A 16370-nucleotide genomic window follows, 5' to 3' on the forward strand; every position below is an offset into this window, starting at 1 on the left:
TTTATGACTAGCCCAGCCATCCCCACCCCAAATAATGACATTTTAAAAGTGTATCTTGAAAATCAGTCAAAGATTTATCATTTAACCAATTAGGTTAATACAAGGCTTCAACATCGGTGTGAAATTAAATGTCTTTGCTTTTCTGGGTCCTGGGCCTTTTAAGGCAGTGATGGAGAACTGCAAGAATGCAGCTCCCAAGGGCAGCCAGATTCTGGACCCTGCCCTCCCCATACTATCTCATAATTTTCTAAATATTTTTAACCTAATAGGCTACCATTTGCACTCCTACAGAAATGTATATATTATATATTTGCAATATCATGGTCTAGGGAACAAGGAAAACTACAGTATGCCAGAGTATCTAGAACAGAATTTGCAATTCCCACATATAGAGACAAGGATATAAAGAGGTAAACAAGGGCTGATAAGCAGCTTTTCCAATTGTAACATTTATTCTAGTTCTCCTTTCTTGTTGACCTTAAAAGGCAAAAAAAGGAGAGGATTTCTTCACAGCTCTAACATCCTGTTCAAGGATCAAACCCTTTCTATCTTAGGGGCTTATAAAGACTCCATTACTTTGTTATCTGAGAACCTCACAATCTGTAATGCATTTATAGCCACAACATCCTTGTGAGGCCAAAAAGGGTAGCTTACTGTCACCATCCTACTGAATGAAGGCTTGGGCTGCTGTCCTATAAATACTTATATGGGAGTAAGACCCACTGAACTCAATGGGATTTGCTTCCAAATATTGCATAGGATTGCAGGAAATGGTAGGCTATTAATGAATCATGGCTATGAACAGGACCTATAACATGTCCATACACTAAGCAAGTTACAATTTCTGCCTATAGGAGTATTTCTTTTTTCCTGTATCATCATGTAAACATTATCACCATGCTGATCATAACACAGAGACAGAAGTACCCCTTCATTACGGGGCCTGTTCAGCCTCTACTTTCCAGGAGGATGTTAAATACAACAAGAAAGAGGGCCTTCTCAGTGGTGGCCCCCAAATTATGGAATGATCTCCCTGACAAGGTGTGCCTGGCACCAACACTGTTATCTTTTCAGCACCAGGTCAAGACTTTCCTCTTCACCCAGGCATTTTTAACAGCATTTGAATAGCACGTTTTTAACTTGCCTATCGGTTTTTATGGGTTTTAATTCGGTATGGTTTTAAATTTGTATACTTGTTTTTAATGTTTTTAATTGTTGTAAACAGCCCAGAGAACTTCAGCTATGAGGCAGTATATAAATGAAAGAAAGAAAGAAAGAAAGAAAGAAAGAAAGAAAGAAAGAAAAAGAAAGAAAGAAAGAAAGAAAGAAAGAAAGAAAGAAAGAAAGAAAGAAAGAAAGAAAGAAAGAAAGAAAGAAAGAAAGAATCAGGGCTACCGTGTAGAAGAAATGGCAAGCAACCTAGAGGCTCTATAAATCTATGCATTCATTTCCCTTTTAAAATGTAACAAATATTCCATGCAACATGTAATGTTAGAACTAGATATGGAAGCATCTCTGATGTCTTGGGAAAACCCCATGATTTTCAGTCTTGATTTTCCATAGGCAAGAAAGGATTTGCAAAACACTTAGTCCTTATCAGATTTTCAATGCAATAAATCCATCACATGATAAGAAGTGAACTGAGATAGGAAATGTTCTCCTGGACACGTCTGCAGTGAGAATGTCTCATATAACTTGATATGGAACTTTTGCACAACACAGGAAATGTGGTACGCCTTCCCAAATGGTCTAACATGGTTTAGTTATTTCCAAATAACTAACCTTTGCCAACCTGTCACTTTTGCCAATGTGAAGCATGCTACCGGTGCTTCCTGGATCAGACTTTGTCAGACACCAGGTAAGGAAACCTTCTTTACACAGTGGGAGCTTGGTGCAGATTCATCATGACACGCCAATACTGGAGGTGTTGTACAAGCACATTTAATTCTCCTAATTCAAGATCCACTGACTGACCAACACGAAATAAAAGGAAGATGGAAGCAATACACTGAAAAACTCTATAAAAGAGATGCAAGGATGACACATTCATTCATGGAGGAACCATATGATGAAGAACCAGAAATTTTAGAATGTGAGGTCAAAGCTGCTCTTAAAATACTTGGAAGAAACAAATCACCAGGAACAGATGGCATACCAATAGAGTTGCTACAAGCTACTGAGAATGAATCTGTCCAGATTTTGACAAAAAATTGTCAAGAAATATGGAAAACTAAACAATAGCCCAGACACTGGAAGCGTTCAATATATATCCCAATTCCAAAGAAAGGGGATCCCAGGAAATGCAGTAATCATCGAACTATCACCTTAATATCCCATGCAAGTAAAGTAATGTTCAAGATTCTACAACAAAGGCTCTTGCCATATATGGAGCAAGAAATGCCAGATGTCCAAGCTGGATTTAGAAAGGGAAGAGGCACCAGAGATCATATCGCAAACATACGTTGGATAATGGAATGGACCAAGGAATTTCAGAAGAAAATCACCCTGTGCTTTATAGATTACAGCAAAGCCTTTGACTGTGTAGATCATGAAAAACTATGGAATGCTTTAAAAGAAATGGGGGTGCCACAGCATCTGATTGTCCTGATGCGCAACCTATACTCTGGACAAGAGGCTACTGTAAGGACAGAATATGGAGAAACCGATTGGTTCCCAATTGGAAATGGTGTGAGACAGGGATGTATTTTATCACCCTATTTGTTTAATCTGTATGCAGAATATATCATACGGAAAGAAGGATTGGACCAAGATGAAGGAGGTGTGAATACTGGAGGAAGAAATATCAATAATTTAAGATAAGCAGATGATGCCATACTATTAGCAGAAACCAGTAATGATTTGAAACGAATGCTGATGAAAGTTAAGGAGGAAAGCACAAAAGCAGGACTACAGCTGAACATTAAAAAGTCTAAAGTAATGACAACAGAAGATTTATGTAACTTTAAAGTCAACAATGAGGACATTGAACTTGTCAAGGTTTATCAATACCTTGGCACAGTCATTAACCAAAATGGAGACAATAGTCAAGAAATCAGAAGAAGGCTAGGATTGGGAAGGGCAGCTATGAGAGAACTAGAAAAGGTCCTCAAATGCAAAGATGTATCACTGAACGCTAAAGTCAGGATCATTCAGACCATGGTATTCCCAATCTCTATGTATGGATGTGAAAGTTGGACAGTGAAAAAAGGGGATAAGAGAAAAATCAACTCATTTGAAATGTGGTGTTGGAGGAGAGCTTTGCGCATACCATGGACTGCGAAAAAGACAAATAATTGGGTGTTAGAACAAATCAAACCAGAACTGTCACTAGAAGCTAAAATGATGAAACTGAGGTTATCATACTTTGGACACATAATGAGAAGACACGATTCACTAGAAAAGACCATAATGCTGGGAAAAACAGAACGGAGTAGAAAAAGAGGAAGGCCAAACAAGAGATGGATTAATTCCATAAAGGAAGCCATAGACCTGAACTTACAACATCTGAACATGGTGGTTCATGACAGATGCTCTTGGAGGTCGCTGATTCATAGGGTTGCCATAAGTCGTAATCGACTTGAAGGCACGTAACAACAACAACAATTCAAGATCACTACCCTTACAGATGTGTTTATCTCTCACACACAACATTTATGTGAACATGAATGGATGGTATAGGGCAGCTTTCATCAATCTGCTGCCCTCCATATGTTTTGGATTACAACTCCCATTGGCCTAGGGGCATTAGGTTGGTGCAGGCTGGTGATCACTACACTCCATCCTCCACATCTTCATGCAAAAGCCTATCAATGCTATGTACATAAGCTCTACTTACAACCAGGCATGATCTCACTGGATCATGCACAAGATATATTTGTATTAGTAGCTATTCAACATGCCTTTTAAATGTATACATTTTTTCTCATTTTAAAAAACCCTCCTAAAGCACTTTTCTGAGGTAGTCCAGTCTATTTAATGATGCCAAGTAAATGACCCTTTAGCATACTGGATAAAAAAGATTTTTTTAAAAAATCCACCAAATGTGGTTAAACTGCAAGACCCATGAAAATAAATGGAGTATTAAGGTAGGTGTATTGCACTGCAGATGTTTGATTCTTGGAAATGGACATTGATCCCAGCTGAGCTACTGATTTCATCCCATATACAAATAGCGGACTCAAATCCAAAACAGCCCTATGAGGACTGAGCCTACTCAACAGGCATGAAATACTAAGTACTGGGGGGGGGGGTAAGAAAACAGGGGGAGGTAAATGGAGTGGAGTATCCTGGAAAAGGGCAGGTCTGGCTGGAATCCTGAACAGCAGCATTATACACTCCAGTATTTTGTTTTAGGTCTCATGTTGGAACTTATTTCCAAGTGTGCATGCTTAGTCACTTACTAAGTTCTAGCAAAATCAGTGGTTTGCATTCTTAGCCTTAGTTTCACTCAACAGATACTTTACCGACGAAGAATTTAGCTGTCTTTTCTCTGCTTGTTAAACTCTTTTGCAAAGGGAAAAAGGAAAGGAAGCCAAAGGGCACATCAAAATATGGTCCTGTGTGTATATTAATGTTTCCTGCTGCTCTGCTATGCGGGGACCAGCTTAGAGAGTCCAGATATCTGTCAGGGACCAAATATGATGGGCCACCCATCAGCCTTTCATTAAATAGCACTTGTAGTCTGTAATTCTATCAATAGAGTAATCAGAGCTGCCACGTCTCAGGATTTGATAGAACCGCAGGAGCTGGGAAATGAAGACTGACATTGTTAACAAAGCCACTTCGGCCACTTAATGCCGAGGGAAACAAGCACCAAAAAAAGTTTATTTGTCTATCCACAAAAAGAAGGGGGGAAGTGGAGATTATCTAAGTGTGAAGTCTGGGGTGACAAGGCTTGGAAATTTTCTTATTCTTCTGGGGTTGCCCTTGATCCAATCAACTCCACTTTGATATTTTGTCTGTTTTTTGTATTTATTTCACGATGGGTTGACATAATACAATCTCGATAATCAAATTCATGAGTAAAAAAAGAAAAGGGGGAGAGAGAAAGAAACTAGGCAGGGCAGATATTTCCCATCGAAGTGGAAAGAATCTAATTCCCTATAGAGAGAGATTTCAATGAAGAGATTTAAAAATCAAGATGCTAATGTCAAGTCCCCAACAAGGCAACTTTTTGAAAAATGTAGCAAGAGGCTAAAAGGCTTAGCCTCCAACTGCAGGCGGATTAAGGATGCATACAAAGGACCAGTGATAGGAGGTGAAAGAAAGGCAAAGTGAAAAATCAGAAAGAAGGAAATGAAGGTGAAGGCGGAGAAGAGACTACATTTTTTTATACCAGGTTGCTGGGTTCTGCAGTCTGGTGATTGGCCTGAAGTTTTGAAGGTAGTGGAAATATCTATGTTTTTCCATAGTTGCCCAATCTAAAGTCACAAAAAGAGAAAGACAGAGAAACAGTGAAGCACCATTACTCTGCAAAAGTCCTATTAGGCTACAGGATCAAAAAGTGCTATGGCACCTATGGGTGACTCATTTGTTCCCCAAGAGGTTTCCTTTCTGCTCTGGAACAGAGGTGATGCAGGAGATAGGGCTCACCCACACTGTGGTTTACTGTGTGTTCGGTGCTACTCACACCTCCTTTTAATTCACATGGTTCACATGACATTACTGGCAAACAGAAGCTATCACCGTTTCCCCCTTGTAAATTAACCCAATCCACTGATAATACGAAAAGTGAAGAAAAAAAGTATTCAGTCCGTATCTCTAGTGCTTGCAGATGCTTTGCTCTGATGCTTTTAGGTGGGTGTGTCAATCATTCCCCTCTCCACGCCCACTATCTCTTCCTCCCTTCTTTCATTTCGTTTACTGTGGGCTGACAAGCAACTTCCAGCTGCTCTCCTCCATTCTGCTGGCCTTCTTTATGTTGCTGCAAACAGTGCTGTTATTTTTCTTGTCCCCCCAACTTGTGTGCAAAAGTGTAACACTGCTCAAACTAATATTTGTATTTCAGCTGTATCATACCAGTGAAAATACAAATGATCATACTTCTGGGTTGTTGTTTTTTAAATGAAACCTGCTGCAGCTGGTAGAACAAACAGAGCATGCTTGGTTGCCATACAATCAGAGGGAGTAGAAATGTTAAATTAGAGGGTATGGTTATTAGGAAACTGTGTGATTGATCCTTCCCCTCAATGTGAATAGAAAACGCCATGTTTTCAGCTGGCATTGAGCTCTTACTGTGGACAGTGCAAATAGAAAATGGAGGTAAAAACAGCATCTTTAGTACAAAGTAATGCTCCCATGTGAATAAGCCCATAGATCCATTCAGATATCCCCAGAGGGTCCCCCCCCCATTTAAGCAGCCACTGGATACTGCAGGTTTAACTAGAGCAGTGGTGTTGGTGGGGGAAAGAGGCATTAGTATTTTATACTGTGCTGTTTTCTCTGCCCCTGCTCCCCCAAGAAGCTGTTATTAGATCCCTAGCAGGACTAATGGCAACTTTTTTGTGGAGGGTGGGAGTGGATTTTTTAACCAGAAAACCAGTGCAGGAGTAAAAGGTTAAGCTGCTCTGCCAGGTCATCACTGCTCTGAATCTGATCAAAACTGGAACCAGCCAGAGATGCTTTAAAATAGGCAGTGTATGACTCTGTTATCTTTTGGCCCTGTGGGTTGAATGTATAAATGAGAGAAATGCAGGGACTAAAAGCCTTATTCATGTGTTTTTATCTCCATGGGAGTAACATCATGTGAATGAAGAGCAGGAGGAAAATATGCTCTTATCCTATTTCCACTGTTGCTTTCCCTCCTGGTCCCACCCCAATTTTGCCCAAGCACAAGGAAAAGGCCACAAGGTGTGTGTGTGTGGGGGGGGGGAGATGCACATAAGCTGCCCCTGTGACCTGGAACCCACAGTCTATGTACATTCAGCAGGCTTTCCCCCTTCAGACCTTTCCCATCAGAGCTGTCTAAAGGCAGCAGTTCAGAAGCCTTTTCAACGCGATGTGTCCCTTCATAGGAGTAATATATGAAGAGAGGGTTAGCCAGCCTTGAAACCAAAGATGCCTACTAGATCTGGTTGCATAGTGACAGGCCGAGGTTATTCAATGGTGAAGGCTCTCTGCATGTTTTTCATTCATTCATTTATAAAACTCATAAGCCACCCTACGTCTGAAGATCAAAAGGCAGATTATACCTATAAAATATATTCCTCCAAAAAACCAGTAAACTATTCAAATCAATCTCAGCCCATCCCTATTCACCTGCACTTTCCATAGGTGGAACAGGGAGTTATCACACTTTTGGTGGAGAGAGGCCAGTGGAGCTGTGTTGGGCTGGGTGGAGTGAGATTGCTGTCCTATCCCAGATGCAGCCTGCAATGGGGTTGCGGTGTTCAGGAAAAGGGCATATCTGCGGTTTGAGTAGGGCTATTTATTAGCTCTAAGAGGCACAGTACAAAAGGCATTTGTTTAAAACGTTGTCTTCTCTATCTTGCCTCATGTAGAACTGGTAAGCCACCAAGCCATATGCACAACTTGTGACCCATCAAGAAAAATGCAGGCCACCAGCTGTGTTAAGGCATATCAGGGGCCCAGTAAATCTCCTGGTTTTGCCACCTGCCTGGGATTGCAAAAATACACTTCAAGCAACCAGCAAGTTCTAGTACATGACTGGTGAACTGAGTTTTGACTTGATGGGTCCCAAATTGCACAGATCTGTTCTAGAGAAAAGTCCCAAAGATGCATTTTCCAGACCATTAGGGAAATGATCCATTCCTGTTTAAGTTCTGTTGAATGGGAAGCTGTGCTAGAGCACAGATATGCAAACTGGGTTGGGATACACAAACATGCATTGCTGAAAGATGATACGATATAGGGATACAAATGCCACTAAACTTTTCATATTATTTTAACCAGTGGTTGATGCTCCAAAAGACAGGATTTGCTCTTCTTCTGCCCTTCAAGCATTTCTGCTTTGTTTCAGAAACCAACAGAAGTCAATATTAGACAAATGGATACAATGTATTCATCTTATGTAAATTTCCAGTAGCATGAAACTTGGAAAAAGGGTGAAAAAAGAAAAGAAAAAGTGAGCCACTTTGACACTGGAAGGGACAGGCTGGAGGAAAAGCAAACCATTTATTTTCCCTTAGTAAGTGTTTGAAAATTGAACAGACTGAAAACAAATGCTTAAGGATGTTTCAGTACAGCATGCTTTCTAGGACTCCACTTGCAATTTTTTCAGATTATATATTACAATTAAAGTAATGCTGAAAGCAGGTTAAAACAAACTCTACTGATACCCATAACAGATCCAGGACTATAAACAACTACAGATGTCCTCATCGGCCTAGACATACCACTGGAATATAAACTCCAGTCAGTTCCTAATTTCCATCATTAATACCACTCATTATATGTTTCTTAGGAGAAGATCCAAGATTTTGAATTTAGAGATGAAATCAAGTTCACTGTAACCCACTTGCTGTAAACCTTACAGAGGTTCATTGATTCATATTTACAACACACTCCTTTCAATTAAGGCTATAATGCACCAAGCAGTGGGCTTGCTAGACAAAATGATAACATAACAAATTGCCCCCTTTGAACAATTTGCCGGGTCCCAAGGGCAGCCAGTTCCTAGACAGCACAGAGAAGGCCAGAAAAGAATCAGCAAGCCTAGCTGTGCTTTATTTCCTTCCATGTTGCTGTGGAATAAGTTGCTTCCTCCATCAAGAAGTATTTTAAAAGGGACCTCTCAAATTTGAGGTCATACTACTCTGTTGACCACTTCCACTTATCCCACAAGGATCTGTACAAAAATGAAAGCATTTTCTTCAGGCCAGCAACCGACCGTGGGATGTAGTGATGTCTAAAGTAACACTTCTCCAGCAAATGCTTACAATTTGAGAAAGAGAATTGGTAAAGATTATTCATCTTTCCTAACTAATAACATTTACTGAATAAACTTTTTATAAAAACCAAAGCCCTCCTTGAAATGATCTCCCCCCATTCTTCTTTATTATGCAGAAAAGTTGATAAAAATATTAGGAAGGTGATTGCTGATGGAATTAAAATCAAAGACACAAATAAACAAATCAGTATTATTAGTTCCCTTCCAAAGCGATTCTTTAAAATAACAATTCTCTTTTCACATCCACAAAAATGTGTAACACAAATCACACTTGAAAAGTTTTCAGGGCTTTTTGTAAGCTTTGTTTTTAAGTACAGTTTGACCTAATAGAGCCTTGGTGTCATCAGAGGCATATTATGTTTTCTGACTAATTATTTTGAACTTTTCAAGTCTGATGTACTTGAGGTAGAAAACTGACAGCTAGTTCTTTGGAGGAAACTGTGTTACAAATGTCTTGTTAAATTTATATATGGGTAAATGTGAAAATCTGCCTTTAATTCACTTTACAAATAAGTACAATGAAATATATTTATGGATTCATTGGGTGCTACTGATTCATTGGGGTTTCTCTATCCATTTCTAAAATGGGTTCTAAATTTGATTTTAATTGGAACTGTCTTGCTTACAGGGGCTCACCTTATACAGACTTTTGAAACTCCATTAATATTGTTTAAAATCCTCCAAACATAATTTGTATCATAATTACTAGTTTGTTAATTAATAGAATTGATTAGAAAAAAGGAAAAATTGTTAATTAAATTGCAACCCCATTATAAGATCTGCATCAACCTGTCTGCCTGCAACAGAATAAGTTCATGGATCTGAACTAGTCCATTCTATCATTAACCCAATTTTAAGAATGTACTTGCCAACAGAGCAAGTTTTGGGATTGGATAACAATAGTATTTAATTAGTTGACAGCCAATGAAATATAAGTAATTCTCAAAAGGGAGGAGAATTAGCACTTTTGCTATTGTTATAAGGTTCTGCCTTTGAAGTAAAAATCTTCTTTGCAAAGGAACTTCTACAGAGTTGCGTAATGGGTGTCATATGATTATTAAAAAAATCCCAGGAAGGAAGCCCTGATCCTTTTCTCACACAAGGATGTATGTATTTTTGCTGGGACCATGGAAGAGCTAAAGTTATTTGTACAACAAGCCCAACAACCACAAACAGGATATTCGACACTAGTAAATCATGTGTCAGCTAGCATGTTTTTCCGATTTTATTCCAATCCAGCCATCTATTTTTGGTACACCTATCAACTAATTATATATTTTCGCAGGTGATATTTCAGAGATGGTTAATGAAAAACAGTCACACTGTCCAAAATAGTGCACACAATTTATTCTTCAGAAAAGCATCTGAAGCCCATTATCTAAATCAAGAAAGACACATAGATTGTGAAAGCAAGGAGTGTCCAGTGCTAAGGGTATTGCTGTAAACAAAGGACAGCTCTGATTTTAAAATTCACATTTTCATGTGATGAAAAACACACCCAAGTCAGTTCACCAGGACTTTTGGACTAAGTATTTAGCATAAACAATTCTACAAAACACATACACACAAAGTTTGGAATAGATGTGAACACAATACTGGGGAATCCCAAACCTAAACAATATATAGCCTAGACCTAGATTAATATCTGTCTACAAAGACAAGATCTACATGCAGAAATGGATGGGAAGGAAAGACATTTTCAGAAGAGGGTTTTTAAAGAAATGCCTCACTTTCACAACAAAATGAAAAGCTTAATCTCCTTATAATAACCATAGCATAACCCACTTCTTTTACACTGAAACCATTATCAAAAGAGTACAGATATTTAGCCAGTCTGTGTAAAATTTACTTCCTTTCTTTCAGCTCTTTAAACCAGACAGTGAAAGATGCCTAGAAAATTGTTGATCTTGCAGCACAGAAAGATTGCTATGCCTATGTAACAGGTTGGGAAGCGACTCATTTCCTGATCTAAGCGAGTCAGGTAAAATATTAAAAAGAGAATACAGAAGGGTGCACATTTTTTTGAAAGTCTCGTTTTCATTTTAGGATTTTTTTAATCCCAGTTTTCTTCCACGATGGAATTCAAGACAGTATACATATATTCCTTCCTTAGTCAGTCTCCCATCCATGTACTGACCAGACCTGACTGCATCATGTTCCCCGGCGCAAACCATGGCTATTATCCATATTACACACTCCCATGTGCAGATACACTATTTCATCTATTTTTCATTTGGGTATCAATTAATTATAAAAACTAGACATGACAATTCTTGTTTCAAAAAGTCTAACATCAGACATCTGTTTTTGCTAAAAGAGTCTAGGGAGACTTAACTGCTTATCTGCTACCTCCTTCACAACATGATCATATTTTTCAAGCCTGATATCACATTCAATGCTTTGTGTGTGTGGAAGAGAAACCGAGGAACCATTGTATTAATAATGTCTCCTCAATAACTTGCTCTACATTTCATTCCTCAAGGAACATATGCAATAGGGTTTGCATGTGTATACAGGTACATTATGGGTCCACTGAAAGAAATGTCATGCCTTTCAAATGCCACTGGAAGAAAGTGCACCAGCTTCCTCATGAATGTTGCCATTTGATTACAAGTCCACCCTAACACACCCTATTTTCTTGCCCATAAACATCTAGGATTGTGTGTAATGTGTAGTTGTGGACAAGGCACAATCAGAAGGAAAGAATGAACATCCCATCAACATTGTTCTCATAGAACAAACTGGTTAACAAGCAGAAATGAAACTCAAGACACACTAGCCTCTTTTTCATATTGATTGCAAGACTCTGCCTAGCCCCAACCTCATCCAGGTCATTTTCTAAGGAAGAAATGTATCTGAAACTTGATGGCTTGAAAGGATGTGTGGCCTGCATCTCCTTACCTGGGAGAAGTTCAGCCCATTCAAAGGATGGCATTGCTCTTCTACCTTTTCTACCGCTCCCGTCCTTTTCTTCATCCTCTCAGCCTCCTGAGCCAGGTAGAGGTCCAATACCGGCACTCCCCGGGAACGGATGTCTGTTTCGGTGAGTGAGTTGACCATCAGCATCACCCAGACAGGCCTTTTGCGCTCCCAGTTTCCAGCAATAGCATTGAAGAGGTAATCGGCATAGAGACCTTTGCCCCGTTGATCCGGAGTCATCCAATGAGGGAGCATCAATTTGACATACTCAAGGTGGCGCTTGAGGCGGTGGTAAAGATCCCGGGGAAGTACATCTTGCAAGTTCTCCCCGTGGGGTAGCAGCTGACAGCTGGCCAGGCCTGAGATGGTGTAAGGGTCAGTGAGGTCCAGCTCAAAGTACACACTGGAACTGGCTTGGAAAGCAGACTTGGAGTTCTCAGGGACAAAGTCCCACACGCGTGTGTAAGGCACATGAATGGTTCCAAATAGATAGACTGGAGGGTCCCTCCGGATTGTCCAGAGGAAAGAGTTCAGGTCTCTTTGCTAGGGAAAAGAGATTTTAAAAAAAGGATGAAAGTCAGTTTGGCAGGAAGTGCTGAGACAAGTATACTCAGGACCAGCTAAGATGGGAAGGAAATAGTGCAAATAGGAACTGTCTGTGTGCATTGTGGTTGCACTTCTGAAACCACTTCCTTTGCTGTGACTTTGTGAACTGTTTTAAGGACCACCACTTTACACTGTATCATAATTCTAACCACAAGGGCATGAAAACCAGCTCTCTACTGAAATCAGCATAAACATGTTTAGGACTGAGATTGCATTGCCAAGGCCTGTGGACATTGTACATGTAGGGAAAGTCACACAAGCCTACACATCAGAGTTCACCTATGCTGCGGTTACTCTACTGAAATGAGTAAAACTATTCCAGCACGACCTTCTCTGGGTTAAATGGATCCTGGATTGCATCCATAATCTCACATAATCTGTGATTAAACATGTGATAGACCATGCATTCTAGAAAGAAACAAAATATGGGACAAACACTCAAAGTCACCTGATTAATTATGCCTCATCATCCATTTAACTGTCCTTTGTAGTTAAAAAGATGGTGTAACTGGGTGCATCATTAAACCAATAAAACTGCTTAGAGGTCTTATTTACATTTAAACAGTATACAAATTATGTTAAATAAATATAAAAAATATTTTTATTTTTATTGTTTTTAATTGTTGTAAACCGCCCAGAGCTTTGGCTATGGGACAGTATACAAATGTAATAAATAATAATAATAATAATTTAAACAATTATAATTTATATTTATGAATGAAGTGGGGGTTGTGGTATGGACATGTCTTCTAGACTCTAGAGTAATAACGAATGTGAGGATTAGATTTTTTGTGTGTGTGAATTTCATAGAGATGGATACAATAGACATATACCCATGCACACACGTGCACTCTCACACCTCAAACTGCTCTGTGGATCAAAGTAGCTTCCCATATCTAGCCATCTGGGCAGACATCCAACGATGTGTCAGAGCTTCTGTTCATTTATTCCTTCATTTGATATGCACAGAAACATACATAACATATACAATGGAAAGTTACAGTTTGGAGCAAATGTCTTAGGTATATGTAATTTGCATTTGTGTGTAGGCACATATGGGTCACTTTGCAGGGACATTCTCCCTCACCGATTGCCCCTTATGAGCTTTAATTTATCAATAACACATATAACTCCTTGCATGCATCATCTGTTGAAGCTGAATACCTCAAACATAATACATTTAACCCTATACTACTTACTCAGAAGCAAATCTGTCTATTTTATGGATCTTACTCCCAACTAAGAGTACACAGAATTGCAAACTTCAACATAACTAGACTGGAAATAAATATACCTCCTTTAAAGATCTAAAGAATTTTAAAGGATGATCAAAATATGAAATTGTGGTCACGGAAAAACTGACAAATAAATGCATGTAGGAGTAGATAAAGGGTTACTTGGCAAATGTCAGCCAAGTAGTCAGTGTTTTTGAACTGCTGGAATATGAGCTCCAGTGTAGTTCCAGTGATGTACCTGATGATTGGTCTTCATATTAACTGTTTTGTAAGTTATGTGAGGTCTAGGGTTTTGTTTTGTTTTAAGGCACCTCTATACAGAAGCACAAGAGATCTTTCCTGCTAAGTGGTACCCAGGGATCTTCTGACTGGTGCAACGACTACTACTGTTTAGCATTTAATCAGCCCCCAAAACAGTATGCTAGGGGCAGAAGTAAGGAAGATGGTTGGTTCCTATCACTAAAACCTGTACTCTGGGTTCCTCTCTCGTCCTCCCAGGTTTCAGAGGAGCACAATTGCTGCCTGCCTGGCGGGCGTGGAGCGCTCCCTAGTAGGAGCCCTAGATCAACCGAGAGAAGGTTTCGCGCGAAGAAGTAAGCAGCAAGGAAGGGCAGCAGCCTGTAGCTGACGAACGAAATTGACCCGTTCCTTTCCTGCAGGGAGGATGTGCCGGAGCAATGGCATCTTTAGCAACCTGGGAAAGGAAGGGGGCACTAGAATGGTCTCCAACGACGGATCGTCATTGGGGATCATCCCAGTAGAAGTAGGAGAATCCCAAAGAGACTGTCCACACACCCCATTTTGCAAGCGGCGCTGCCTCTACTCGGGATTTCTCAGCGCACCCCCTCCCAACGCGGCCTCCTCCTCCTCCCCCCTTAGCCCAGCTCACCGATCCGGGCAGCTCACAGCGCCCTGGGTCCATCTGCTGCCGCCTCCTGGGCTCGGGGCGAGCCGACGCCGGCAGAACCCACCCGAACACAGCCAAGCACATCAGCGCCAGGTGGGGCTGCATCCTGTTCCTCCCGGGGGACCCGCCTTGCCGGCTGGTTTAGAGGAACCTCTCCGCCCGGTCTTGTTTTGGGTGTCTCGAGCCCGGCCACGGTCCCGTCCGCATCTGACAAGTGCAGAAACAAAACAAGAAAGCGAAGGGTGAGGAGCGGTAGCCCTTCCTAGCCTGTAAAAAGAGGGACTCAGACGGCCCCCCAAGGGTGATCCTCGGGATCCCGGCGCCGATCCCGAGCCTCTGCCATGCTGGGGTTGTGGTGGCAAATGGGACCCTTCAAAGCAGGAACTTGCTGCGCTGCCCGGGAGTGAGTGAGTGAGTTAGTCGGGTCCCCCCCCGCACCCCGCCTTTCGGCGTTTAGAAGGAAGGAGGTGGGAGAGTAAAGGTTTTTCTGGGAAAGGGGGGTGGAGATGGTGTGGATCCTGGGTTTTAGATGGCGATAGATTTAGGGAATGCTATTTGAACAGGCTCAGGAAGGCGGGCACTGCTGTGGATGTCATCATGTCAGTTTTCACACACGCACACACAGCGAGAAAAAGCCAGGAGGCAAAAGCTTTGCAGCAACAACCACCAAACTTTCCCAAACTTTCCTTCCCATCCTGCCTGCAACTTTTCAGCGGTGGCCAGGCCTGCAGGGGACGGCTCCCACCACAAGAGGGCGCCTGATTCACAAACAAAGCTCTGCGGAGCTCAAGGTAAGCCAGACAGGGCTCCCGGAGGGGAAAAGATATGCAGTATTCAAACAGCCAAAAGGAATGCTACAAAAGATTGTGGCGAGTTAATCTCTTAGTGAATATATAGGGCAAAGTGGTGTTCTGCAATAAGGTGTGTCAGTGCCAAAGCCACACTCTTTACCCTGAAAGCTCGGAGAGGGAGGGGTGTTGTGGTGAGGGGAAAAACACTCTGCACATGCTTTCTGTTGCTCTTGCTTAACATGTTTTGAAACGCTGGCCTTTTAGATTCCCGGGATATGCCCTAGTGAGGCTGAACCACGTTTTATCAGTTTTATCAGTTTATCAGGCATTTTAGCTTTTCTTAAACATGTTTTAATTGGTTTTAGATTGTGGATTTGCATTTATATTTTTTGTATTGTTCTGTGTGATTCTATTGTATTTATTGTAATGGTTGTACACCGCCCAGAGAGCTATGCTAGTGGGGCGGTATAAAAATTCAATAAATAAATAATAAATAAATAAACCCCAAGAACTTAAAAGTGGTGTGGCCATTACTATGTTATTTATAGAGTTGGCATGCCATATGATGTCTTAGAGTGTTTTGGGTGCTTTTGTTTGCTGGCCTGGGCTCCTACTGGGAGGAAGGGTGGGATATAAATCTAATAAATAAATAATAATAAATATGCCTCCTGGGTCTAGTGCTGCTGCGCCCTTCTGCAAAGGGTGGCTCAGGAAACTCTCTACAAGTATGAATCTCCTAGCACCTCAGACTCCAGAATGTTGTCTTCTAGTCAAGCCAAAAGCTTCCTGCAAGAGGTAGCTGACACATCAGGGATTAGGCAGTTCTATTTATTTAGGGTGTTACCAGGCGGCTGCTTAATTTGCAAACTGGTCAGCTGAGATATTGCAAACAGGTCAATGGAAGAGATTGGAAAAAACAACAAAAATCCTTCTCATTTCTCTCAGAAAGGGTAAATCTGGGTTAAATGCTAAATAAATAAATAAAATGGGTTGGCATTTTGGTG

General features: G+C 40.8%; 1 protein-coding gene across 2 annotated transcripts in view; it reads right to left on the bottom strand.

Annotated features, from left to right (window-relative positions):
* The window catches only part of TRABD2B (TraB domain containing 2B), a 444269-nt gene that overhangs the window by 411336 nt on the left and 16563 nt on the right, over positions 1–16370 (bottom strand). The window contains exons 2-3 of one of the 2 annotated variants that reach the window (XM_061630445.1): positions 14558–14782; positions 11810–12370 (exon numbers count right to left, since the gene is read on the bottom strand). In XM_061630445.1, coding sequence (XP_061486429.1) covers positions 11810–12370; positions 14558–14680 — 684 coding nt within the window. In that variant the 5' untranslated portion in view covers positions 14681–14782. Of the gene's footprint in view, positions 1–11809; positions 12371–14557; positions 15088–16370 lie in introns of those variants that run through there. The other variant, XM_061630443.1, reaches the window with a different exon arrangement.

The sequence above is a fragment of the Rhineura floridana genome, chromosome 6, assembly GCF_030035675.1.
Source record: "Rhineura floridana isolate rRhiFlo1 chromosome 6, rRhiFlo1.hap2, whole genome shotgun sequence".
Lineage (NCBI taxonomy): Eukaryota > Metazoa > Chordata > Lepidosauria > Squamata > Rhineuridae > Rhineura > Rhineura floridana.